The 27,511-nt window shown below is 46.2% G+C and overlaps 2 protein-coding genes across 4 annotated transcripts; one reads left to right on the top strand and one right to left on the bottom strand.

The window, feature by feature from the left end:
• Nucleotides 1-14,447: 14,447 nt before the first annotated feature.
• Nucleotides 14,448-18,276, bottom strand: LOC127302478 (flap endonuclease GEN-like 1). Its single transcript, XM_051332950.2, has 8 exons — nt 17,956-18,276; nt 17,418-17,615; nt 17,021-17,191; nt 16,742-16,923; nt 16,394-16,643; nt 15,936-16,068; nt 15,235-15,752; nt 14,448-15,073 (listed from the first exon to the last, which is right to left on the bottom strand). The coding sequence occupies exons 1-8, from the start codon at nt 18,157-18,159 to the stop codon at nt 14,810-14,812; spliced, it is 1,920 nt and encodes a 639-aa protein (XP_051188910.1). The 5' UTR covers nt 18,160-18,276; the 3' UTR covers nt 14,448-14,809.
• Nucleotides 18,277-20,464: 2,188 nt separating this feature from the next.
• On the top strand, nt 20,465-23,356 carry LOC127304241 (SPX domain-containing membrane protein OsI_32082-like). Of its 3 annotated transcripts, none has more exons than XM_071820663.1 (7): nt 20,465-20,517; nt 20,625-20,745; nt 20,813-21,124; nt 21,216-21,323; nt 21,419-21,882; nt 21,976-22,262; nt 22,387-23,356. In XM_071820663.1, the coding sequence occupies exons 1-7, from the start codon at nt 20,465-20,467 to the stop codon at nt 23,124-23,126; spliced, it is 2,085 nt and encodes a 694-aa protein (XP_071676764.1). In that variant the 3' UTR covers nt 23,127-23,356. The 3 variants fall into 3 exon arrangements, with proteins under 3 accessions (XP_071676764.1, XP_071676763.1, XP_071676762.1); XM_071820662.1 differs by having other exon boundaries at nt 21,976-22,295; nt 22,414-23,356; XM_071820661.1 differs by having other exon boundaries at nt 21,976-22,295.
• The last annotated feature ends 4,155 nt before the right edge of the window (nt 23,357-27,511 follow it).

Below are 27,511 nucleotides of genomic sequence, written 5' to 3'. Positions count from 1 at the left end.
TCGACGGCGTCACCGACCAGTTCCGCCACCTCGAGGTCGACGGCGCCACCACTTTCATGGCGCACGTTTTCGGGATGCTGCCTGCCTCCCTCATGGGGCCCCAGCCGCCACTCCCGCCGCCGGTAGACGCGGCTACACCGCCGCCGCAGCGTCGCTCCAGCGCCCGGATTGCCAAGACGCGCAAGAGCGGCCTCACCCAGGAGCAGCAGGCCCAGGCTAGGCTGGCAAAGCAGCTGCAGTTCATCGACTCCCCCAACGACTTCACGCCGGCGGTTCGCGCGGCCTACGTCGGCCGCTTCAAGACTCCGCTTGGGAAGGACCTCTCGGCCAAGCTTGGTCGGGCAGCTGGGGTCTCCGCGGTGGGCCTCATCGACCTGCCGGATGACCAGCTGCTCGAGCTCGCCGGCGGCGAGGCAGTGGCCTGAGCGCCCGTGCGCCCTCTTCGGGTCTTGCTAGGTTTCCATGTTAGGTTGCCATAGCTTTGTGTGTTGCCGCCTTGGTTGCGGCTTGTGGTGTGGTCGTCGGTGCCTTGGCCGGGCGCCTGTAACGTCTCTGGCACGTCTGTTTGTTCTTCAAAGTGAGCCGCCCGCCGTTCGTGCGTGCTCGGTTGCCATGGGTTCGTCCGAGTTTCCTGATGCATAGTGCATTTTCTCTCTTCAACTGGAACGCTCGTGGGCTCAACGATAGGGCGCGCCGCTTAGCCCTCCGCCTGCTGCTGGATCAAACGAGCTGCTCCATTGCATGCATTCAAGAGACCAAGCTGCAGCTTGTCTCTGACTCCATGCTGGCGGACATTGCTGGGCCGCGGCTGGACGGACACGCCGTCCTTCCGGCGAACGGCACGCGCGGCGGTGTCCTGCTGCTTTGGTCCACCGCCCGTTTCGAGGTGGACCAGATCGCCGTCTCCACCTCCGCCATCACCGCGCGCTTCCAACCGCGCGACGAGGGGATCGCCTGGAATCTTTCCACGGTGTACGGCCCTTCGGACGACGCGGCTAAGCCTGAATTCCTGCGGGAATTGGTGCGGATTAGGAACGCGGTGGTTGGGCCATGGCTCGCCATCGGGGATTTCAACCTAATCTACGAGGCGCGCGACAAGAGCAACGCCAACCTTAATAGGCGGCTCATGACCCTGTTCCGCGACGCCATCAACGCCTGCGAGTTCAAGGAGCTAAAGCTCCTCGGACGCAGGTTCACCTGGAGCAATGAGCAGGCCGTGCCCACCTTGGTTCGCCTTGACCGGGCCTTCTGCAACCCGGACTGGGATGTGCTGTTCAATCTGGCGCGCCTGCAGCCGCTGGCCACGGGCATGTCTGACCATTGCCCCATTGTGCTCACATGTAACTCCTTGCTCAAGAGGCCCCCTCGCTTCCGCTTCGAGGCCTACTGGCCACACGTTGCCGGCTTCTCCGACGTTGTCGCGCAGGCCTGGAACGCGCCCTGCCCACCTCTGGACGCGTTGGCTAAGGTCGACTTCAAGCTGCACCGCACGGCGCGTGCGCTACGGCTTTGGCAGAAAAACTACATTGGCGATACGAAGCTCCAGCTCCTCATGGCTCAGGATACGATCCTGCAGCTGGACTTTGCGCAGGAATCTCGCGTCCTTCAGGCCGATGAGCTTGAGCTACGTCGCGCGCTCAAGTCTCGGGTGCTCGGCCTGGCGGTCATCGAGCGCATCCGCATCAAACAGAGAGCACGAGTCAACTGGATGCGCGCCGGCGACGCGAACACGAAGTTCTTCCACGTGAAAGCTTCGTCGCGGCGCCGCAAAAACTTCATCACCACCATTGCGGGTGATACGTCTCCGACGTATCGATAATTTCTTATGTTCCATGCCACATTATTGATGTTATCTACATGTTTTATGCACACTTTATGTCATATTCGTGCATTTTCTGGAACTAACCTATTAACAAGATGCCGAAGTGCCGATTCTTTGTTTTTCTGCTGTTTTTGGTTTCAGAAATCCTAGTAACGAAATATTCTCGGAATTGGACGAAATCAACGCCCAGGGTCCTATTTTGCCACGAAGCTTCCAGAAGTCCGAAGAGGAGACGAAGAGGGGCCACGAGGGGGCCACACCCTAGGGCGGCGCGCCCCCCCCCCTTGGCCGCGCGGCCCTGTGGTGTGGGGCCCTCGTGCCGCCTCTTGACCTGCCCTTCCGCCAACTTAAAGCCTCCGTCGCGAAACCCCCAGTACCGAGAGCCACGATACGGAAAACCTTCCAGAGACGCCGCCGCCGCCGATCCCATCTCGGGGGATCCAGGAGATCGCCTCCGGCACCCTGCCGGAGAGGGGAATCATCTCCCGGAGGACTCTACGCCGCCATGGTCGCCTCCGGAGTGATGTGTGAGTAGTCTACCCCTGGACTATGGGTCCATAGCAGTAGCTAGATGGTTGTCTTCTCCCCATTGTGCTATCATTGTCGGATCTTGTGAGCTGCCTAACATGATCAAGATCATCTATCTGTAATTCTATATGTTGCGTTTGTTGGGATCCGATGAATAGAGAATACTTGTTATGTTGATTATCAAAGTTATATCTATGTGTTGTTTATGATCTTGCATGCTCTCCGTTACTAGTAGATGCTCTGGCCAAGTAGATGCTTGTAACTCCAAGAGGGAGTATTTATGCTCGATAGTGGGTTCATGCCTGCATTGACACAGGACGATGTGAGAAAGTTCTAAGGTTGTGTTGTGCTGTTGCCACTAGGGATAAAACATTGATGCTATGTCTAAGGATGTAGTTGTTGATTACATTACGCACCATACTTAATGCAATTGTCTGTTGCTTTGCAACTTAATACTGGAGGGGGTTCGGATGATAACCTGAAGGTGGACTTTTTAGGCATAGATGCAGTTGGATGGAGGTCTATGTACTTTGTCGTAATGCCCAATTAAATCTCACTATACTCATCATGATATGTATGTGCATGGTCATGCCCTCTTTATTTGTCAATTGCCCAACTGTAATTTGTTCACCCAACATGCTGTTTATCTTATGGGAGAGACACCTCTAGTGAACTGTGGACCCCGGTCCAATTCTCTATAATGAAATACAATCTACTGCAATACTTGTTCTACTGTTTTCTGCAAACAATCATCTTCCACACAATACGGTTAATCCTTTGTTACAGCAAGCCGGTGAGATTGACAACCTCACTGTTTCGTTGGGGCAAAGTACTTTGGTTGTGTTGTGCAGGTTCCACGTTGGCGCCGGAATCCCTGGTGTTGCGCCGCACTACATCCCGCCGCCATTAACCTTCAACGTGCTTCTTGGCTCCTCCTGGTTCGATAAACCTTGGTTTCTTTCTGAGGGAAAACTTGCTGCTGTGCGCATCATACCTTCCTCTTGGGGTTCCCAACGAACGTGTGAGTTACACGCCATCAAGCTCTTTTTCTGGCGCCGTTGCCGGGGAGATCAAGACACGCTGCAAGGGGAGTCTCCACTTCTCAATCTCTTTACTTTGTTTTTGTCTTGCTTAGTTTTATTTACTACTTTGTTTGCTGCACTAAATCAAAATACAAAAAAATTAGTTGCTAGTTTTACTTTATTTGCTATCTTGTTTGCTATATCAAAAACACAAAAAAATTAGTTACTTGCATTTACTTTATCTAGTTTGCTTTATTTTCTGTTGCTAAAATGGCCAACCCTGAAAATACTAAGTTGTGTGACTTCACAACCACAAATAATAATGATTTCTTATGCACACATATTGCTCCACCTGCTACTACAGCAGAATTCTTTGAAATAAAACCTGCTTTACTGAATCTTGTTATGCGAGAGCAATTTTCTGGTGTTAGTTCTGATGATGCTGCTGCCCATCTTAACAATTTTGTTGAACTATGTGAAATGCAAAAATATAAAGATGTAGATGGTGACATTATAAAACTAAAATTGTTCCCTTTCTCATTAAGAGGAAGAGCTAAAGATTGGTTGCTATCTCTGCCTAAGAATAGTATTGATTCATGGACTAAATGCAAGGATGCTTTTATTGGTAGATATTATCCCCCTGCTAAAATTATATCTTTGAGGAGTAGCATAATGAATTTTAAACAATTAGATACTGAACATGTTGCTCAAGCTTGGGAAAGAATGAAATCTTTGGTTAAAAATTGCCCAACACATGGACTGACTACTTGGATGATCATCCAAACCTTCTATGCAGGACTAAATTTTTCTTCGCGGAATTTATTGGATTCAGCTGCTGGAGGTACCTTTATGTCCATCACTCTTGGTGAAGCAACAAAGCTTCTTAATAATATGATGATCAACTACTCTGAATGGCACACGGAAAGAGCTCCACAAGGTAAGAAGGTAAATTCTGTCGAAGAAACCTCTTCCTTGAGTGATAAGATTGATGCTATTATGTCTATGCTTGTGAATGATAGGACTAATATTGATCCTAATAATGTTCCGTTAGCTTCATTGGTTGCACAAGAAGAACATGTTGATGTAAACTTTATTAAAAATAATAATTTCAACAACAATGCTTACCGGAACAATTCTAGTAACAACTATAGGCCATATCCTTATAATAATGGCAACGGCTATGGTAATTCTTATGGGAATTCTTACAACAATAATAGGAATTCACCCCTGGACTTGAAGCCATGCTTAAAGAATTTATTAGTACACAAACTGCTTTTAACAAATCTGTTGAAGAAAAGCTTGGGAAAATTGATATACTTGCTTCTAAAGTTGATAGTCTTGCTGCTGATGTTGATCTTTTGAAATCGAAAGTTTTGCCTAATGGAAATCATCATGACAAAATTACTACTACAGCAAATGCCATCCAAGTTAGAATTAATGAGAATATAAGATTAATGGCTGAACTGCGTGCTAGGTGGGATAGAGAAGAAAATGAAAAACTAGCTAAAGAGAAGAATGTAGCTAAAGTTTGGACTATTACCACCACTTGTAATGCTAATGCTACACATGTTGCAGCACCTCCTACTAATAATAATAAAAGAATTGGTGTTAGCAATGTTTCCACTTCTAATGCAAAGCGCGAGAAACTGCCTGAAACTGCTAAAACTGTTGAAACTGCCTGTGATAAAACTGCTGAAATTTTTTCCAACATTGGGGATGATGATCCCATTGCTTTAGATTATAATGGTTTGAATTTTGATGATTGCCACATCTCTGAAGTTATAAAGTTCTTGCAAAAACTTGCTAAAAGTCCTAATGCTAGTGCTATAAATTTGGCTTTCACGTAACATATTACAAATGCTCTCATAAAAGCTAGAGAAGAGAAACTAGAGCGCGAAGCCTCTATTCCTAGAAAGCTAGAGGATGGTTGGGAGCCCATCATTAAGATGAAGGTTAAAGATTTTGATTGTAATGCTTTATGTGATCTTGGTGCAAGTATTTCTGTTATGCCTAAGAAAATTTATAATATGCTTGACTTGCCGCCGCTGAAAAATTGTTATTTGGATGTTAATCTTGCTGATCATTCTACAAAGAAACCTTTGGGGAAAGTTGATAATGTTCGCATTACCGTTAACAATAACCTTGTCCCCGTTGATTTTGTTGTCTTGGATATTGAATGCAATGCATCTTGTCCCATTATATTGGGAAGACCTTTTCTTCGAACTGTTGGTGCTATCATTGATATGAAGGAAGGTAATATAAAATATCAATTTCCTCTCAAGAAAGGTATGGAACACTTCCCTAGAAAGAGAATGAAGTTACCTTTTGATTCTATTATGAGAACAAATTATGATGTTGACACTTCGTCTCTTGATAATACTTGATACACACTTTCTGCGCCTAGCTGAAAGGCGTTAAAGAAAAACGCTTGTGGGAGACAACCCATGTTTTTACCTACAGTACTTTGTTCTTATTTTGTGTCTTGGAAGTTGTTTACTACTGTAGCAACCTCTCCTTATCTTAGTTTAGTGTTTTGTTGTGCCAAGTAAAGTCTTTGATAGTAAAGTAAGTACTAGATTTGGATTACTGCACAGTTCCAGATTTCTTTGCTGTCACGAATCTGGGTCTACCTCCCTGTAGGTAGCTCAGAAAATTAAGCCAATTTACGTGCATGATCCTCAGATATGTACGCAACTTTCATTAAATTTGAGCATTTTCATTTGAGCAAGTCTGGTGGCCTAATAAAATTCGTCAATATGAACTGTTCTGTTTTGACAGATTCTGCCTTTTATTTCGCATTGCCTCTTTTGCTATGTTGGATGAATTTCTTTGATCCACTAATGTCCAGTAGCTTTATGCAATGTCCAGAAGTGTTAAGAATGATTGTGTCACCTCTGAATATGTTAATTTTTATTGTCACTAACCCTCTAATGAGTTGTTCTAAGTTTGGTGTGGAGGAAGTTTTCAAGGATCAAGAGAGGAGTATGATGCAACATGATCAAGGAGAGTGAAAGCTCTAAGCTTGGGGATGCCCCGGTGGTTCACCCCTGCATATATCAAGAAGACTCAAGCGTCTAAGCTTGGGGATGCCCAAGGCATCCCCTTCTTCATCGACAACATTATCAGGTTCCTCCCCTGAAACTATATTTTTATTCCATCACATCTTATGTGCTTTGCTTGGAGCGTCGGTTTGTTTTTGTTTTTTGTTTTGTTTGAATAAAATGGATCCTAGCATTCACTTTATGGGAGAGAGACACGCTCCGCTGTAGCATATGGACAAGTATGTCCTTGGTTTCTACTCATAGTATTCATGGCGAAGTTTCTTCTTCGTTAAATTGTTATATGGTTGGAATTGGAAAATGATACATGTAGTAATTGCTATAAATGTCTTGGGTAATGTGATACTTGGCAATTGTTTTGCTCATGTTTAAGCTCTTGCATCATATGCTTTGCACCCATTAATGAAGAAATACATAGAGCATGCTAAAATTTGGTTTGCATATTTGGTTTCTCTAAGGTCTAGATAATTTCTAGTATTGAGTTTGAACAACAAGGAAGACGGTGTAGAGTCTTATAATGTTTACAATATGTCTTTTATGTGAGTTTTGCTGCACCGGTTCATCCTTGTGTTTGTTTCAAATAAGCCTTGCTAGCCTAAACCTTGTATCGAGAGGGAATACTTCTCATGCATCCAAAATACTTGAGCCAACCATTATGCCATTTGTGTCCACCATACCTACCTACTACATGGTATTTCCCGCCATTCCAAAGTAAATTGCTTGAGTGCTACCTTTAAAATTCCATCATTCACCTTTGCAATATATAGCTCATGGGACAAATAGCTTAAAAACTATTGTGGTATTGAATATGTAATTATGCACTTTATCTCTTATTAAGTTGCTTGTTGTGCGATAACCATGTTCACTGGGGACGCCATCAACTACTCTTTGTTGAATTTCATGTGAGTTGCTATGCATGTTCGTCTTGTCTGAAGTAAGAGCGATCTACCACCTTATGGTTAAGCATGCATATTGTTAGAGAAGAACATTGGGCCGCTAACTAAAGCCATGATCCATGGTGGAAGTTTCAGTTTTGGACATATATCCTCAATCTCATATGAGAAAATTATTAATTGTTGTTACATGCTTATGCATAAAAGAGGAGTCCATTATCTGTTGTCTATGTTGTCCCGGTATGGATGTCTAAGTTGAGAATAATCAATAGCGAGAAATCCAATGCGAGCTTTCTCCTTAGACCTTTGTACAGTGACATAGAGGTACCCCTTTGTGACACTTGGTTAAAACATGTGCATTGTGATGATCCGGTAGTCCAAGCTAATTAGGACAAGGTGCGGGCACTATTAGTACACTATGCATGAGGCTTGCAACTTGTAAGATATAATTTACATGATACATATGCTTTATTACTACCGTTGACAAAATTGTTTCATGTTTTCAAAATCAAAGCTCTAGCACAAATATAGCAATCGATGCTTTTCCTCTATGGAGGACAATTCTTTTACTTTTAATGTTGAGTCAGTTCACCTATTTCTCTCCACCTCAAGAAGCAAACACTTGTGTGAACTGTGCATTGATTCCTACATATTTGCATATTGCACTTATTATATTACTCCATGTTGACAATATCCATGAGATATACATGTTACAAGTTGAAAGCAACCGCTGAAACTTAATCTTCCTTTGTGTTGCTTCAATGCTTTTACTATGAATTATTGCTTTATGAGTTAACTCTTATGCAAGACTTATTGATGCTTGTCTTGAAGTGCTATTCATGAAAAGTCTTTGCTTTATGATTCACTTGTTTACTCATGTCATATACATTGTTTTGATCGCTGCATTCACTACATATGCTTTACAAATAGTATGATCAAGGTTATGATGGCATGTCACTCCAGAAATTATCTGTGTTATCGTTTTACCTGCTCGGGACGAGCAGAACTAAGCTTGGGGATGCTGATACGTCTCCGACGTATCGATAATTTCTTATGTTCCATGCCACATTATTGATGTTATCTACATGTTTTATGCACACTTTCTGTCATATTCGTGCATTTTACGGAACTAACCTATTAACAAGATGTCGAAGTGCCGATTCTTTGTTTCTGCTGTTTTTGGTTTCAGAAATCCTAGTAACGAAATATTCTCGGAATTGGACGAAATCAACGCCCAGGGTCCTATTTTGCCACGAAGCTTCCAGAAGTCCGAAGAGGAGACGAAGAGGGGCCACGAGGGGGCCACACCCTAGGGCGGCGCGGCCCTGTGGTGTGGGGCCCTCGTGCCGCCTCTTGACCTGCCCTTCCGCCTACTTAAAGCCTCCGTCGCGAAACCCCCGGTACCGAGAGCCACGATACGGAAAACCTTCCAGAGACGCCGCCGCCGCCGATCCCATCTCGGGGGATCCAGGAGATCGCCGCCGGCACCCTGCCGGAGAGGGGAATCATCTCCCGGAGGACTCTACGCCGCCATGGTCGCCTCCGGAGTGATGTGTGAGTAGTCTACCCCTAGACTATGGGTCCATAGCAGTAGCTAGATGGTTGTCTTCTCCCCATTGTGCTATCATTGTCGGATCTTGTGAGCTGCCTAACATGATCAAGATCATCTATCTGTAATTCTATATGTTGCGTTTGTTGGGATCCGATGAATAGAGAATACTTGTTATGTTGATTATCAAAGTTATATCTATGTGTTGTTTATGATCTTGCATGCTCTCCATTACTAGTAGATGCTCTGGCCAAGTAGATGCTTGTAACTCCAAGAGGGAGTATCTATGCTCGATAGTGGGTTCATGCCTGCATTGACACAGGACGATGTGAGAAAGTTCTAAGGTTGTGTTGTGCTGTTGCCACTAGGGATAAAACATTGATGCTATGTCTAAGGATGTAGTTGTTGATTACATTACGCACCATACTTAATGCAATTGTCTGTTGCTTTGCAACTTAATACTGGAGGGGGTTCGGATGATAACCTGAAGGTGGACTTTTTAGGCATAGATGCAGTTGGATGGCGGTCTATGTACTTTGTCGTAATGCCCAATTAAATCTCACTATACTCATCATGATATGTATGTGCATGGTCATGCCCTCTTTATTTGTCAATTGCCCAACTGTAATTTGTTCACCCAACATGCTGTTTATCTTATGGGAGAGACACCTCTAGTGAACTGTGGACCCCGGTCCAATTCTCTATACTGAAATACAATCTACTGCAATACTTGTTCTACTGTTTTCTGCAAACAATCATCTTCCACACAATACGGTTAATCCTTTGTTACAGCAAGCCGGTGAGATTGACAACCTCACTGTTTCGTTGGGGCAAAGTACTTTGGTTGTGTTGTGCAGGTTCTACGTTGGCGCCGGAATCCCTGGTGTTGCGCCGCACTACATCCCGCCGCCATCAACCTTCAACGTGCTTCTTGGCTCCTCCTGGTTCGATAAACCTTGGTTTCTTTCTGAGGGAAAACTTGCTGCTGTGCGCATCATACCTTCCTCTTGGGGTTCCCAACGAACGTGTGAGTTACACGCCATCAGCGGGCGAGGGCGAGATCGCGACGGAGCATCAACACAAGGCCAACATGATCAAGGCCTTCTTCGACACCTTGATCGGATCCGCCCCCTCGCCTACCACTGCGATCGACTGGCCGGCCCTGCAGTTGCCGCAGCTGGACCTCAGCGAGCTTGACGCGCCGTTTTCGGCTGATGAGGTGCGCCAGGCTATCGCCGACATTCCCGCTGACCGTGCACCGGGACCGGACGGCTTCTCCGGGGGCTTCTTCAAAGCGGCGGCCAGCATCATCCTGCCTGACCTGTTGTTGGCCTTCGGACATCTACATGCCATGAACCGCAGTGGGCTGGCCCGCATTAATGCCGCACACCTCGTCATCATCCCTAAGTCGGACGGGGCTTCTACGGTGCGGGACTACCGCCCGATCAGCCTCATTCACGGGGTCATCAAGATCTTCATGAAGATCCTTGCGACTAGGCTTAGCCGGCGCATCGCCGACCTCATTGCGCCGGGGCAGAGCGCTTTTATCCGCGGCAGGTCTATACAGGACAACTTCCTGTACGTCCAGAACCTAGTGCGGCACTTCCATCGCCGCAAAACGGCTGCCATCCTCCTCAAGCTCGATGTGGAGAAGGCGTTTGACACTGTCTCTTGGCCGTACCTTCTGGAGGCCTTGCGCGCCCGCGGCTTTAGCCCAAGGTGGTGCAACTGGATTTCCATCATCCTATCCTCGTCGAGCTCCAGGGTGCTTCTTAATGGCATCGAGGGCGAGGCCATCCTACATCGTCGCGGCCTAAGGCAAGGCGACCCCCTCTCCCCGCTTCTCTTCATACTCGCCATGGAGCCGCTGCAGCGGATCCTTGCCTTGGCCACGGAGCGTGGCCTGCTTTCGCCGCTCAAAGGTTGGGTGGCCACCCTTCGTGCGTCGCTTTATGCGGACGACGCCACGATCTTCCTCAATCCATTGGCAGCGGATGTGAGGTTGGTCAAGGCGATCCTCGAGCGGTTTGGGTTAGCCTCTGGACTGCGAATCAACTTCGGGAAGAGCGCTGCATACCCCATCAGGTGTGGTGGCATTGATGTCGCCGCCGTGCTTGCTCCCTTAGGCGTGCCCATCGCTGCACTCCCATGCAAATACCTGGGCTTACCGCTTGGGACTAGGCAGCTCAGGAGGGTTGACTGGCAGGCTCTGATCGATAAGATTGCCAGCCGCCTTGCCACCTGGAAGGGGAAGATGATGTCCACGGCGGGTCGCCTCGCGTTACTCAACGCCGTCCTCTCCTCCATCCCGGTGTACTGGCTCTCGGTGCACAAGCTGCCGGTATGGGTGAGGAAAAAGATCGACTCCATCCGCCGCGCTTGGCTTTGGCATGGGGAAGTGACATGCAATGGCGGCCACTGCAAGGTGGCTTGGGGCAGGATCTGCCGGCCACTTGATCTAGGTGGACTCGGCATCCTCGACTTGGACCGCTTTAGCACGGCGCTGCGGCTTCGATGGCTATGGCACGAGCGATGCAGTCGGGACAAGCCGTGGGTTGGCATGCCTGTTCCGTGCTCTCTAGCTGATCAAGAGCTGTTCGCGGTTGCCACCCGCGCAACCATTGGCGACGGGAAGATTGCCTCCTTCTGGAAGGACAGCTGGGTCGATGGAGGAGCCCCCTTCCTAATCGCGCCAACCCTCTTCAAAGCCTCCCGCCGTAAGTGTCGGTCCGTGGCCGAGGCGCTCAACGACGGCAAATGGATTCTTGACCTTCGAGGGCGTGTCACGGCTGACTCGCTGTCAGAGTTCGTGGACCTATGGGATCGGGTGCGCCGCGTTACCTTAGTAAACGGTGTCGCCGACGCCTTCGTTTGGCGCTTCTCCGCGGACGGTACTTATTCGTCTAAGTCCGCGTACCGGCTACAGTTCCTGGGGGCGACCTCCTCTCCCTTTGTCAAGCTCATTTGGAGCGCGACGGCCGCGCCCAAGTGTCGCTTCTTCGGGTGGCTGTTCGCTCTGAATAGACTGCTCACGGCAGATCGTCTCCTTGCACGCCGGTGGCCGAACTCTTACTTCTGCCCCTTGTGTCGACGGAATCTCGAGACGGCCCTGCACCTCCTTGTGGAATGCCCGTGGGCGCGGCGGGTCTGGACAGCGGTGGCGGCTGCTCACCACCTCCCCGTCCTCTCACCTCTCACCTGGGGCACGCCCTCCAGCCCTTTGGAGTGGCTTGCCTCCACCGTCGCCGCGGCAACGGTGCGTGATCGCAAGCGCTCCGCGTCTACCATCTTTTTGGTGCTGTGGGTTCTCTGGAAGGAGCGGAACCGCCGTATTTTCGACAACAAGGATAGGCCGGTGGCTGTTGTTGTAGCTGAGGTTGACGATGAGTTGGCCGTGTGGGCGCTGGCTAGGGGCCGGCAGCTTGTACCGCGAGAGTGAGGGCTTAGATCCAGCGCTTAGCGCTGCTTTTTGCTTTCTTTTTCCCTTTGTTCGGTTCCCTGTAACCCGAGTCTTCTTCTAATGAATACCGCAGCTCTCCTGCGACGTTTCAAAAAAGAGAAACCTCGGTTGGAAGCGATGTTGAGATGAAATTACCCCATGCGCCGACCTCACGTTTGGCGGCGTTTACAAGACCACCTGGAAGTGATATGTATGGAGAAATCTCATCTCAACACCGCTTTCAACCAGAGATGTGTGGATCAGGAGTACGAAATCCATGGCGGCATCGCAGGGACAAGGAGCGGTGGTCGCCGTCGCGAAGGAGGATCTGGGAGAGTTTGCCGTCGTGGTGGCTGCGCATCTGGCCCTTCTCACAGCTCGCTAGACGCTAGGTCATGTGGTTGTGTTGTAATCAGCCACAATATAGTACAGAGGGTCCGCCCAAAGTTATAGTAATTGCATGCGCTAATGAAGCCTAGCACTATTCTTAAAAGAAGCCCAAAACGTTCTTCTAAGAGAAAGCCCACGCTAGCAGGAATTCCTGATAACTAAGAAAAAAACCAAATCTTTGCATTCTTCCCTGAAAAAAATGTATTTGCAGTATTCCGTCTCAAAACAAAAGTAATTTCCTTTGAATTCCAAAAACATTAACTAAGTATTCCCTGCAGACTTATGGTCAAGATAATGAACCGCGTGTACATACAGACGTATAGTTACAATACCACTACCCAAAAAAGTTATAATGGTTCCCAATGATGGGTCGAAAGTTTTCGAATTCTAGAGACAGAAAGACACGAAGATAGGCGATAGGGAGATTATATTGCCCACTTGAAAATGTGCTAAGTGCGGCTGTGGCGGAGGTGTTAAGCCTACCGCAAGGCTTGGACGAATTCCTAGAAAGATTTGGATGCTCCAGCGTGTTGATCGAGTTGAACTCTCTTGAACTAATCAAATGTTGTAATGACACGATTGAAGTTTGAAATCCATATGTGACGATCTTAGCTGAATAAAAGCCGGTCAGATGATAGAGGTGTAATTCCATCATTGTCCAAGAAATGCTAATAAAGTGGCAGGAATTAGCGAAATTTGCTTATAGCTCAAAGGATATGCATGTGTGGAATGTTGATCCTTCAGATTTTATTTTATCTCATGTAATTTCTGATGTAACATTGCTATCAGTTAAATAAAAATGTCAGGTGGCATTCCTTCAAAAACATGCAGCGGAGTGCCCCCATTCGTAGGAATAGGGCCCATGTAAAATCTACATTTTGATGTGTGGCCTGGGCGGTAGGGGCACCGGCTAGAGAGGGTGAGGGATATAAGGGGTCCTTTGATTCATAGGAATAGTGTAGGCATTGTATAGGATTTAGATTCTATAGGATTTTTTGCTATACTAGTTGTTTGATTCATAGAAACATATCCTATAGGAAATAATCCTATAGGAATCTTGTAGTGCAAAATCCTATAAAAAACAAACATGAGGTCATACCTATGAACTGATCAAATCTTGTAGTACAAATCAATCATATGTTTTTCCTATCCTATGAATCAAAGGAGCCCTAAGATCTTGAAAAGTTGTTCAAAAGTAGTCTCTCCGTTCTAAAATAAGTGTCTTAAGTTTATTTAGATACGACTGAATTTATAACTAAAATGCATTTAGAACTCTAGATACATACAAAAATAAGAGTATTTTAGAACGGAGCTAGTAGCATTTGAATTTTTGGCTCTTGGGTGCCACAACACCCTATACGCACAAGAAAATTTAGTAATTTCAAATAAAGTCAAAAGAATAGAATTTTGTTGTGAATCGAAGATAATCAAGTACTGTACTTGTATAAAAAAAATAGGTAAGAAATTATTCCCATTTACTTTAGGGCAAAAAGATAAATTTATGAAGAATGTAGCATGAATAGTACTTGTACATTGGGTGTTTCAAGTTTGTTTTCTTTACCCAGGAACCAATGAAACTCATTACATGTGGAAATAAATTTATACGAGTACAATACATTATCATCTTTGATTCCAAACAAAAACAAGGACTCAAAGCAAAACACAAGGGTGAAATCAACCCGTTCCTCTGAAATGGAACCATGATATTACATTCTACATCGTTCCTAAACCAAACACCCCAAGTGTTCAGCTGTTCAAGTACTGTTATGTTATACGGAAAGCCTCTTCAGTTCGTTCCAAAGCATCTACATGTTCTTGCTTCATGGATTTATTACAGTCAGACGTCTATTGCATTCCAGCTCAACAAACACAATTAGCATCAACAATAGGTAATTACAGACACATAAGGTCAGGTTGCAACGCTCAAGTTAAACAAACTAGTCTCTCCTTTTCCTACAATAAAGATTACCGGTTTGCTATACAGACAAAAGGGCTACCTAACTTAAATTTACACCTAAAAAGACCCCCAAAAGAAACGTTAACACAATCAAAGGAGCATGTACAGCAGTGGCAGCATGGCCAGTCAGTCAGGGCGTGTCGGGTTGTTTCAGTCGAACAGCAGCCGACGTCGCAGGGACTTGGGAATTTTTTTATTCAGGTCCACGGGCGAGGCTTTTCTCGAGCCGGGTTTCGATGACTGGCCCGCTTCGGCCTGCGGCTTCTTCCCCGTGGCTTCATCTCCTGCTCCCTTCTTCGAGCGGTAGAATTCCTTGATGCTGAGCTGCACCCCGCTGGGTCTCGGCCCTCTTGGCGTCTCCAATGTGCTGATTGCCTTGGATTTCCGTGACCTTGATTTCTCTTCTTTGAGCCTCTGTACAAAATTCAGTGGGTTTGTTAATCGCACTGAACAAAGTTTTTGTTCAAGAAATAAAGATGCAAGGGTGCAAATATAAATCAGTAGCTCATTATAATCTCCAGAAAGCATCATTGTTTTTTCAGTTCTATCACAGGGAGAAAGTAACAATTGTGCACCTGTTGGGCCTGAAACCGCTGTGCTTCATTAGGAAATGCGGCATCCACTAGCTGGATATCTTCATCAGTCAACAGAAAGGTGCCGTTATCGTCCCTGAGTACTTGTGGCAGTTCTGGATCATCCAATGAGTCAGCAGACTCACAATTCACAGTTGCCTCCTCTTCGTCATCATCATCGTCTAAAATAATCACCTCAGCCTCACTCTCACCATCTAATTCTGGCTTCTTGTCAGATACATCACCAGAAACCATACCACGAGTGACCCTATTCCATTTGACCAAGTAATAAGGGTGGCCATATCTTATCTTAATCCGTTGAATTGAATGGAATTCATACTGGTCACAGAGAAGCAATGATTTACATGGAGACGAAGCCATTTCACGTAAATATATGGTTGATAGCATAGGGAGCATGTGCTGTCGGATATATGATGGCTCCCAGTTCTGCGTATATTTTAGCATGTCAACCAAAGCCTCAACGTTAGGCTCATTCCACACAAACAACAGAACACCACTTTCTGCAGACAGGACCATGAGGACTCAGTATATAACAATGAGGACAATTAACAGATTTTAATGCAGGCCGATACTGAAGTACAAAGTAAGGACGATATGGCTAGCACTTGCAGCAAGTTCAGAAACTTCAGTATGAACTATAGGTGCAACGGAGAAATATTAAAATCAGTGTTATTAACTTTTACCTGTATTCAAATTGTCATCGCAAAGATATAGTTTAATTATCTCCTCATTTGGGAAATTTGTCTCAGCAGCTAATCTTTTGCAGACCTTGATTTGCCAATTCTCATGTCTCCTCTGTGCTTTCAGGTCACGTGCCTACCATTGATTCCACCAAAGATACTATTAATAGATGATTATTAAGACCCATAAATCATTACAAAGGGGAAAATAGACACGCCATACTGTCTTGATTATTTGATTGGACCGAGAACATCAAAAGCATTATGACAGTAAACAAGTCAACAGATCAGGCATTGTAAACACGCGAAAACAACTGTATTTTTCTGAATCAGGCACTGTAAATTATACAACATAACAGTGCTGGTCTGTGCAATACACGCTAAACAAATAGTATTAAGAAAGCTGGGAAGGTTCTTGCAAAATGGAAAGTTATGCTCTACAGTAAATCAAGTGAGATTACCTGGTCACAACTAGGACATTCACATTTGAAACCAGCTGGTTTTTCCACGCAATGTTCTAATGAATCCAACAAGCAATAATTGCACCCAGTCTTGGTATGATCTTTCTTGCTGCCAGGGTGACCGCAGTGTGAGCAGTGAGGCGATCTCGCAACTGCTGGGCTCTTTGTGGATGGCGATTGTAGATCATCAACATTGGTCTTGTCATCTACTTCTGCGAATGGATAGAGTCCTCTACCAATTTCATGCAATCTGGAGAGGCAAAAAGAAGATGAGGTTCAGACAAGCAATGCTGGAGAATTCGTTCCGCTACAAATAACAAGAACTTCTCATCAAAGTAGAAAACATACTTATCTAAAATACGATCTTCATCAAATAACTGCACAAACCGAAGTGCGGTCTCAACACCAAAACCAGGCACCCCTTGCAAATCATGGTCACAGCCAATAAGAAGTGCCATGGCTACCATTTGTTTCCTCTTCAATCCAATGCCAGACTCAATATCTGCTATGTTGTAGCACTCAAAAGGTTCCTGAAGAAAATTCCGTGATCATCGTGCCGTGGTACAGGGAAAGTGAAACAAATTAAAAAAAAAAAAACTGGTACCAAAACTATAAGAGACTGCCTACCTTACAATTCGATCGGAGCACTTTTATGACAGTCTTTGCTCCAAAGAGGAAAGCATCACTGTCTGAAGTAATACATGCAGCCACTTCACCCTCATTATTCAACTGAGCGCAAAGGGCTTCAGCTTCGCCCTTCGCCTGCAACACTGGCATTCCAAGATATCCCAGCAGTTCCTACACGATACAGAAAATTAAAGCCGTCAAAGATAGGATCTTTGGTGTAACCCCAGAGCACCGAAATGCATCAGCAACCTAGACTAGAGTGGAGAGTAAAATTACTACCGAATGGCCTCAAAGGCTTATAAATAAAACAATGACCTTCAGTCAAGCTTTCTTAATAACCAAATTAAATTCTAAATCGTGAAACAACATTAGTGGCAAGATATAGGCAGGCACTAACCACACAGTCCTTGACGTATCGCGTGAACAAAGCATTCCTCCTCTTGGCCGGCGCCGGGACACTGGCCTCCCCTTCCGGCTGTGCGCTCGTCGACGCCGCCACGTCAATCCCGGAGCCCCGGAAGAAGCGCGCAGCCCTCGCCTGCGACTTGAGCGGCGACGGCTGGCCGTCCACCACGAATACCGGGAAAGCGCCCATCTGCAGCAGTGCCAGAGGCAGACCAACACGAGTGAATCAAAATCGCAAGGTTAAAAAGCCCAGAACTAAAGAAATCGAGGAACCAAAGACAAATGAGTAATTCAAACTAAGATTCAGAAATGCTGCATCTCCAAGATTGACGCTTGAAGAGCGCGAGATGTCCACTGAGGAATGCGGACCGGCGAAACCGCGATCCAAGACACGAAACTAGCACTGGGGAACATCAGCAAGCGGCGACCGCGACGAGGCGTGAAATCCAGAGGCAGTCGACGCACGCGAAAGGGGGGGAGGGACGTCTGAGGGAAGGTGAGGGGGAGGGGAGCCAGCCCGACGGACCGACCTTGGAGAAGAGGGCGAGCGTCCGGAAGAAGGTGGTGCGGATGTGGGGGTGGCGCGCGTGCGGGGAGCGCGCCCGGATGGCGGTGCTGTGGGAGACGATCCAGAAGGAGAGGTCGACGGCGACGCGGCGGCCGCGGAGGAACCCCGGCCCCTCCTGCCGCGCGTACGGCTTCAGCAGGTCCCAGAAGCTCCCGCCCACGCCCATCTCGCCTCCCTCTTTCTTCGCCGGCGTCGGCGTCGGCCACGGCGGTGGGTCTAGTCTTGGTGCGCCGCGCCGGGGTTCGGTGACTCGCGGGTGTCTCGCTCGCCGTTGCGGCTAATGGGCCGTTTGGTTGGCTATGTACGGTGGGCCTGCACAAGATGAGTCGGTCGACTTTCCGTCTGTTGGATCCAAAGAAAAAAAAACAAAAGCTGAAGCGGTTGCGTTGGCGCCTGTTCGGTGTTCTCTCATCAGGAACGGGGAAAAAAGACTGAAACGATTTTTCTATTAAAAAAATGCAAGTCCAGGATTAAGATTTAGTCCATATGTAAAAAAATGTAAATTCTTGGGTACCAATTTTTAAAAAATTTCTTCACATTGGTAAAAAATTAGAAGCTTGGCTCCTGTTAAGAAAACTACAAATGTAGCTTGACTTGGCATTTTTTTTTAAATGAAACCAATTGTTTTATGTTTCAAAAAATTCTGAAAATAAATCTATATTTTTTTGCGAATAGGACACTGACATTAAAAGAAACATCGGACAGTACAAAACAGTTCAAGAAAAACGAAAAGTATAACGAGATCCTTGAGAAGCCCTTCATCTTCAACCTCTAGACCGTGTCGACGGCGCGTCGCCGCTCCTCCCTGAGTCAGTCTGACGTTGTTGGTTGCGGACGGGAAGTCGCTGAACGGGTCGAAAAGACCATATCCGTCCCGGAGATGAAGAAGTAGGATGAACTGCCATAAAGCTCCTTGACGATCCGAAGATCCCCGTCGAGATGGGGTTGAAGCCGGGGAGACATTATTGCACACGGCGCCTCCACCACCACATAAACACCGCCCCTACAAACAAAAACCCTAAAGACGGGGAACGAAGCCCCCAAAACTGGGAAACGGAGCCACGAGAGCCGTGATCCGTCGCACTTCCATGGCCCGAAGGCCACAGAGACGGCCAGATCGAAGCGCGGCCGGCGACGGGAGGCAGAGGAACCCTAATCGCCTGAGGATCCCCTCACGATCGAAGGGGTACGGACATTGACCAAAACATATTCTGAAAAGAAATCTAGACGTTGATAGTGATGTATTCTACCAATGTGTAAAATCTCAAGTCAAAACCCCTTGTATTTGGCTCACACAAGAATGGCAAAATATGGCAATTTTTGGAGGCTTCAAAATCTGCATTGTTCACTACTTCAGATTTCCACTTTTATTATTTTTTGCACGGCCTAGCATATATGGTATTTCGAGTTGAAATTTTACAGGTTTGCAGAATACACCATTATTTACATCAAGGTTTGTTTTTCTGAATTTTTTTGGAACTGTTAAATATCGTTTTCATTTTTTCCAGAAAAACATCTTACATGTAGAACGAGCTATAAACACCGCATTCGGCTCCTGTCTGATTTTAATTCTGAAATCAAGTCAACCTGCTGTTGCTAGAACTGGGGCCTTTTCAAACTGGATATGCAACAAATGTGCTGCATTGCTTATCTGGCTTATTGCTATGGTTGTTGTGTTATCCCTGCAAAAAAGAAATGGTTGACATTTGTTAGCTTTTCCTCCCCGGAAATACTAGATTAGGTAAAGTCAACTCCATTCGTTTCAGAACAATAAAAACGTATTGTCAACTCTCCACATATATCATCTAATCCGTTGCATAGTCAGGTAGTAGTCCTCCACATTACCTATTGTGTCCAAATAAAAATAAATAAACAGAACATATATATCTAATCCGTTGTTATAGTCTCTTGATGATAATCAATATGATGTTTAAACGAAAGGATAAATAGATTTGGACACATAAATTATTGTGTCCAAATAAGCATATTCTCGAATATTCGGACAGAACTATCATACAATAGCACAAAAGTCAGACACGTAGATTTTAATTTTCCTGTTATTTCGGATTATGCAGCTGGGCCTGGCACAGCTTTATAATCCAATGAAAAGCTAATGGATATGGACGGTGAAGATACATATAAAATGATCTGCACAGCTGTGCGTATCGAACTTGATTTCCATATAATTTTAGCATGGATTTTGTCAGCATTGATAACTAACCAGTTCATCCAACGTGCAAGAATCGTTCCAAAAAGCAAAGCTATATATAGTGAGCAGATGGTAGTACACCACCTACCCACTTTACTACCAAGAATATTTCCAGGGAGGAGCAGAAGATCTAGTCCTGGTAAGGTTTAGCTCATTGCCAAGTTTCTAGGTTCTTATCTGATTCTTTTGCGAGTTTCTTTTCTTCTGATTGAATACCTTACATTTGCACTTGTCCTGTAGGTTATATGCACTGTGAAGAAAAATGGTGAACTTCTCCAAGAAACTAACAAAAGACCAGATTCCAGGATGGGAGGAGTATGTGAAATTTATTCATCGTGTGATCAACTAGAATTTCCTCCTCTGTTGATCTACTCTACCCAGTTTCAGTCAGTACTGAAACATCGTTTGCCTGCACATCTCAGGTACTACTTCAACTACAAGCTGCTCAAGGCAAGAGTGAAGGTGTACACAGAGCAGACAAAGGAAGGAAACCACGACAGAAGACGTGTTCTCAAAGATTTCTCAAAGTTGCTTGATGATGAGGTTTGCGATTCAGATTAAGATGATCTCATGTTTAGATGGTCTCACGTTATTCCCCCTTTTCTTTCAGATTGAGAGGATAGTGCTGTTCATGATAAAACAGCAAGGGCTGATCGCGGCATGGCTCGAGGAGCTGGGGAAGCGAAGGGCGGTGCTTGAGGACATTCCGTTGGTCCAGGAGATAGCGGAGCTGAAAGAGGACTACAGGGCAGTTGGCTTGGATCTTGTGAGGCTCCTCAAGTTTGTTGATCTTAATGCCAATGCTGTCCGGAAGATTCTGAAGAAGTTCGACGAGCGCCTCGGGTATACGTTCACTGACTATTTTGTCAGGAGCAGATCCAACCACCCCTTCTCTCAGCTAAAGCAGGTTTTCAAGCATGTGGTGAGTACGTTGGCCAGCATTTCTGCGATGCTACTTTGAAAATTTTGAATTTGAACAAACGGATTTAATAAAATCTTAAAATTGTGGGTAGGGTATTGGAGCTGTTGTGGGGGCATTGTCTCGCAACCTTGGCGACCTCGAGGAACGTGAAGGGAGCTATCTGAATATCTATGACGAAAACCCACTGGCCATTCCAAAGGTTTTTCAGTCTTGTGCCTCTCTTTGTCGGTACAAACGGTGAGTGATTCTGCAGCTCTTATGCGACTAACAGTGACATATATAATCTCCCTGAAGGATCCCATAATCGACATGATCAAGGCGACGGCGGACAAGCTAACGAACTCGACCAACTTCCTGCGGTTCCTGGGGCAGCACGCGCTGATCGCGGAGCCGGACGACGCCGCCGGCACAGAGGAGGAGCACACGGCGGCGGCGGAGGAGAAGTACCACTATATATCCCTGGTGCTGAACCTGGCCAACACCTTCCTGTACATGGTGAACACGTACATCGTCGTCCCGACGGCCGATGACTACGCCACCAGCCTGGGCGCTGCTGCCACGGTGTGCGGCATAATCATCGGGTCCATGCCCGTGGCGCAGGTCTTCTCGTCGGTCTACTTCAGCGCCTGGTCCAACCGGTCCTACTTCCAGCCGCTTCTCTTCAGCAGCGTCGTGCTCCTCCTGGGCAATGTCATGTACGCCATGGCCTACGACTTCAACTCCCTGACCGTTCTACTCGTTGGCCGTGCTCTCTGTGGGTAAGCATAAGAAGATCCGTTTTCGTATGAAATTCCTGCAAATCAAATATGCAATTCAGTGTGTCTGATGTGATTTTGGTGATGTGTATGTAGGATGGGATCGGCCAGAGCCGTGAACCGGAGATACATCAGCGACTGTGTTCCTCCGAGGATCCGGATGCAGGCTTCTGCAGCTTTCGTCAGTGCTAGCGCCCTCGGCATGGCCTGCGGCCCGGCTATGGCCGGACTACTTCAGGTCAACTTCAAGCTGTACGCGTTCACCGTCAACGCGGAGACATTGCCTGGCTGGGTCATGGCGTTTGGCTGGTTCGCGTACCTCATCTGGCTGTGGATCTCGTTCCAAGAGCCGGCTCTCGGCGAAACGTATGAACAAGTCCACCGTCAGGTTTCCTCTGCTGGCTCCTCGAGCACAAGTATGCCTTGCAGAATTATGATACTTATTCCCATATTATCTATCTTGATCATGATTTATGTAGTGACGATACACTTCATTCCGTCCTACAGAGCACCTGAAGCATCTGCTGGAGCAAGACGCGCATGTCGACAACGACCAAGAGGAACATCTGCTGAAGCAAGACGCTCATGACGGCAATGACCACGAGGAAGAGGCGCCTGGTGCAGCAGCAGCAGCGCCTTCAGTTGTGGAGGCCTACAGACTGCTCACTCCATCAGTGAAGGTCCAGCTACTCATCTACTTCATGCTCAAGTTCTCCATGGAGATCCTGCTGTCGGAGTCGAGCGTGGTGACCAGCTACTACTTCAGCTGGACCACGAGCACGGTGGCCATCTTCCTGGCTATGCTGGGCCTCACCGTCCTCCCCGTCAACGCCGTCGTCGGCACCTACATCAGCAACATGTTCGAGGAACGGCAGATCCTCGTGGCGTCGGAGGTGGTGCTGCTGGCGGGCGTCCTGCTGAGCTTCAACTTGCTGTCGACCTACACGGCGGCGCAGTACGTGTGCTCCGCGCTGCTCACCTTCGTGTCCGCGGAGGTGCTGGAGGGGGTGAACTTGTCGCTGCTGTCGCAGGTGATGCCGGCCCGGCTGTCGCGCGGCACCTGGAACGGCGGGCTCCTGTCCACGGAGGCCGGCACGCTCGCGCGGGTGGCCGCCGACGGGACAATCACGCTCGCCGGGTACCTTGGCCAGGGGATGCTTCTCAACGCGACGCTGCTGCCGTCGCTGCTCATCTGCGTGGCGTCCATCGCCGCCACGGTCTCCACCTACAACTCCCTCTTCTACTAGCTTGTATGGCCGCGTTTTTTGTTGCATGTAGCGTGGCTATGCGAGTTTTTGTAAGTTGTTTGTTGTGGCTCGTGCATGAGGTTACTTATGAACGCAGAGATTTTATCGGCTTCGGTAGGTAGAACAGTGATGACGTCACACTGATGTTACTCATGTATTGATCTAGTTTCTAAAAATTTGTGAAATATCTCTGAAATTTATGAAACATGTCTGAAACTTATGAAAATTTATTTACTGTTTAAAGTATGTTTCACAAAATTTCACATATGTTGCTCACGTGTTTATGAAACTTGTGAAACATTTTGTACTGTTCAATTTTGTTTCAATTATGTTTCAGTTTTGTTAAAAAGAGGACAAGTAATCTCACCAATCTCAAAGCATAGTCTGTGGTAGATGGCACTCCTGCATGTACAGTTGCTTTTGAAAATGAGTTTTCGGTTACTTATGAGGTACTCCCTTGAGATGAGCCAGTCCTAATTTATATTTTTTAAGGCACAAAACTAAGTCTATTCAACAAAACAAATGGTCCACTAAGATTCAGTTTTCATAATTTGTGAAAAACAATCACAAACAACATGAAAAAAACATACAAATGACTAAGAAACTACTAACACAACTCCTGATACTTGGGTAGTTGGGTTGCTCAATTGGGTGCCACTGCCACCAAATGATCTCAATATTCCAAGAAATACCAACATGTGAATAAGTTATGAGTCTAAATCATAGCAATATTGAAGACGTGAAATTAAATTGAGTGTTCCAGCTACACTATTAAATGTTTGATTGTGTGACTTATATCTTCTAACGTTTCTACTAAAGCGTTTATATCATTCTTATGGGGCGTAAGTTGTTTAAATATTAGCTCTCTAAATTCAATTTGTTGATGCCACCATTTTTTCATTTCGTTTGATGAACCGTGAGTATAATTTAACTTTAGATGAGTGGTGCAACCACTTTGGCTTTGAGAACAGTGCCACCGCAAACCGCTATGTATGATTTACTTTGAACCCCTCACCTAGTATGTATTTTTCTAGGATGAGAATACCTACCACACTCCCTCGGGGAAATTCTATTAAGTACCCTGTTATTCGCTATTTGTACTATGTTATTGCTAACACCTTGTAGACACAAGGTGATTTCACAAAACTCAATGAAGAGTACATGATGATTCCCGCAAAGATTGTGTTCCCAGAAAGCAACATCCGCCCAAACGTATTTGGGTGTCATTCTCGTTCTCTACTTGAACCACCAAACACTCGAAGCTCGGGGCCCCATATGCGGAGATGGAGTCATCACCGTCTTGGCAAGAACGCTTAATATCAATGTAAGTAATTTACGAGCATTGAAAGACCCTTGCCGTTTTGGTTTTACTACTCTGAATGTATGTGGCATGGTTAGAAAAATAGAAGGTAGATATTACTTCAATATACCGGGAGCTGATCACTTGATCACTACCCCTCTGCGTAATGTTCTATTCTTTCTCGAGGAAAGGCGTTTGCATTATGATACGCAGGTTGAAGCAAATCTACCGCCACAACAATATGAACCCAAAAAATAAGAGGAGTTTGAACAAGAACCTCAAGGACCGGAACATGAGCAACAACCACTCCATGACTTCACCACCTACCAGGACATGTACACGCTCGAAGGAAGCATTGAGAACCTGAGCAACCTCGCCATCAACCTTCGAGACCACACCACCAAACTCAATTCCCAGTTCACTCATTGAAACAACCAATGGAACAATGAGAATTATCCTCCACCACAATGATCTCACCAAGAGGACTTGCAAAAGCCTAAGCTTGGGGATCTCTTCCTCAAGAATTTATATTTGTGTTGAATAATTGTACTCCGGCTCTTTGAGAGAGCTTTGAAACACTCGTGTTGGTTTTTCCAACACTTTTCTTTTTCTTTTCTTTTTTGTTTTAGTTCATTTTCATTTTTCATTTGTTTTAGTTCCTTACTTTGTTGCCAATCTCGATTCTTTTTCCCTCTCTATCCTAATTCACGAAAATACAAAAAAAAAGAATTTTCCTTTTATCCCTGTTCTTGAAAGAGCTGAATTTTCTGATGCCTCTTTGCTTGATAATATTTATGAGAGAGATCTACCAAGAGTTTTGAAGGAACACATCATAAGGAAGAGAAATATGAAGCCACCTACAAAAGGTATATCTTATGTATCCCACTTTTAAAGTTTGAATCATTTATGCTAGTCAGTAGACTTGTGATGAGGACATCCCTACCTCACTACTACCTCCGTCATTGCAAGCTGAAGATGTTCCTGCTGTGAAGCTCAAGTCCAATGAAGTTAGGATTGGACCAATAACACGAGCTCGTGCGAAGCTACTCAAACAACAGGTGAACTTGTTCCTAAACGATACTTTGATTGATGAGAACTTTATACTGCCTAAGTGCTATTACTTATGTATGATCAGATATGAGGAGGGAGCAAGCATCGCACGAGGAGGAGAAGAGCAGCTGGACCAGAAGATGGACGTGAAGCTGGACATGGAGCTGGACATGAAGATATCACATGGACGCGCGAGGGAGGAGCGGGAGGAAGGCGCGAGAGGGAAAGCTGAAGTCCAGGCCGGTGCCAGATCCGGCCCGACCGGCCGTGCCGCCAGACCGTCCGGTCCCAGGCCCGGTCCGACCGGATCCCACGCCGGGTCCGTCCGTTTTCAACCGGCCGCGGCGCTTGTGCCATCCGGGCACTATCCAGTAAGCCCGGGAGCCTCGCCCGGTCGCCGCCCGGCGCCAGGCCCGGTTTGAACCGGACCGGCCGGTCCCAGACCCGGTCGACCGGCCTCCCGACCGGCCGACTCCGAGTCTGTCTCGACCAGATCTGTTCTGGGTCGGTTATTTTCGTACTTTTTCGACATGAGGTCATCCTAAACTCCTATATAAGTGCCCAGGATGCCCCCCTAGCTGCTTTAGACCACGTTTAAGATAAACCCTAGTTCTTAGTTGTTTGCTCTGCAAAACTATTGAATTCCCTACACCATATTGCTTGATATTGTGTAGATCCTGAAAAAGTCTTGTGTGATCTGCTGTTCCATTGGGAATTAGAAGGTTGCAACTTACCGCTTCGTGGTCGGCGGCTACGTGCGCAAGTGTGTGGAGTTGCGAATATCTTGCAGGGTTGAGAGCTGTTGCATTGGCGACAGGGACCAATCGAGAGATCTCGTTGCGTCATACAAGTTATCATCCACTTCATCGTCGTGTTTCTCCGCTGCCATCACCCAGTGATCATCATCACCACCGTTGATTACTGAGAAGATCGGGCCACCCCTTATCATCTTGGTATTAGATTTCCAGTTTTCCTCGGTAAGCCATCCACAATCCACCCCATAGTTGAGTTGTGAGTGTTTTCCTATCCAGAAAAAGCCATAAAAAGTTAGGGTTAGGGTTTGCCATCGCCTTATATTGCACTAATTTCAAGTTTTAGTTGCTTTTCGTAGTTGTTTTTGCGTATCTTTTCTTTCCATCTAGTATTTTAGGGTTTGAGTTTACTCTATCATCTTGTGTTACTTTGTCGTCTAGTGTCAGTTTTTGTTACTCCGAGTCCACATAGCGTACAGTGTGCTTGTTCCCAACCATAGACACAGCCTTTCGATATAAAGTGACTAGGAACTTCCCCAGAAGAGACTAGTTTACCGCTCGACAGGCTGCTCGTTAGGTTATCGGTGCTTTGCATATTTCTGTTGGCCGTGTTATCAAGGAGTTGTGTCCTATATCAAAAAAAAAAAACGAGAAAATTCAAAAGAAGCAAAAAGAGCTACATAGCTGCGTGTGTTATACAAAAAGAAAAAAATATCCAAAAAGAAAAGTGAAGTGCTGTTGAATCAAGTGAAGGCCTTAGTTAACTTTACTGCACCCGTAGTTGAGCAATCTTGTGCCTATCTCGTTGAGCTTTGCTAGCGTCTCTCTAGTGCATTGCAACCTTTCCTACATATAGTTGCATTGCCACATTATATCGCCTTGTGTGAGTATCATTGGTTATCTACGATCAGCGCTAGAGCTTGTTATTGGTGCATAGGTAGCCTACCTACAGCCCCACATATATCCTGCTTTGCCGTGTGATTTGTTCTTATACCCTTGATATTCGCTTCGCTACATCCGTGCACTAGTTGTTCATACAAGTGGTAAGCAACACTAATTTACTTTGGAATGGTAAGATCTCCTTTTCTTATCAGTTTTGAGTGAGTTGTGAGAGTACCACCATATATTTTTGATTTAGTGCACTAATCTACTAACGATGTCTGCTAGTGATCATAAACTTGTTAACCAGGAAAACAAGAGTGCTGCAGATATCATCACATGGAGGGAGTATGAGGCTCTTCGTAATGAGATGCGACGTGAATTCCGCGCTCAGGATGAGGAGC

Source organism: Lolium perenne, chromosome 5 (assembly GCF_019359855.2).
Source record: "Lolium perenne isolate Kyuss_39 chromosome 5, Kyuss_2.0, whole genome shotgun sequence".
In the NCBI taxonomy this organism is placed as follows: Eukaryota; Viridiplantae; Streptophyta; class Magnoliopsida; order Poales; family Poaceae; genus Lolium; species Lolium perenne.
This window is presented reverse-complemented; position numbering and strand designations above follow the sequence as displayed.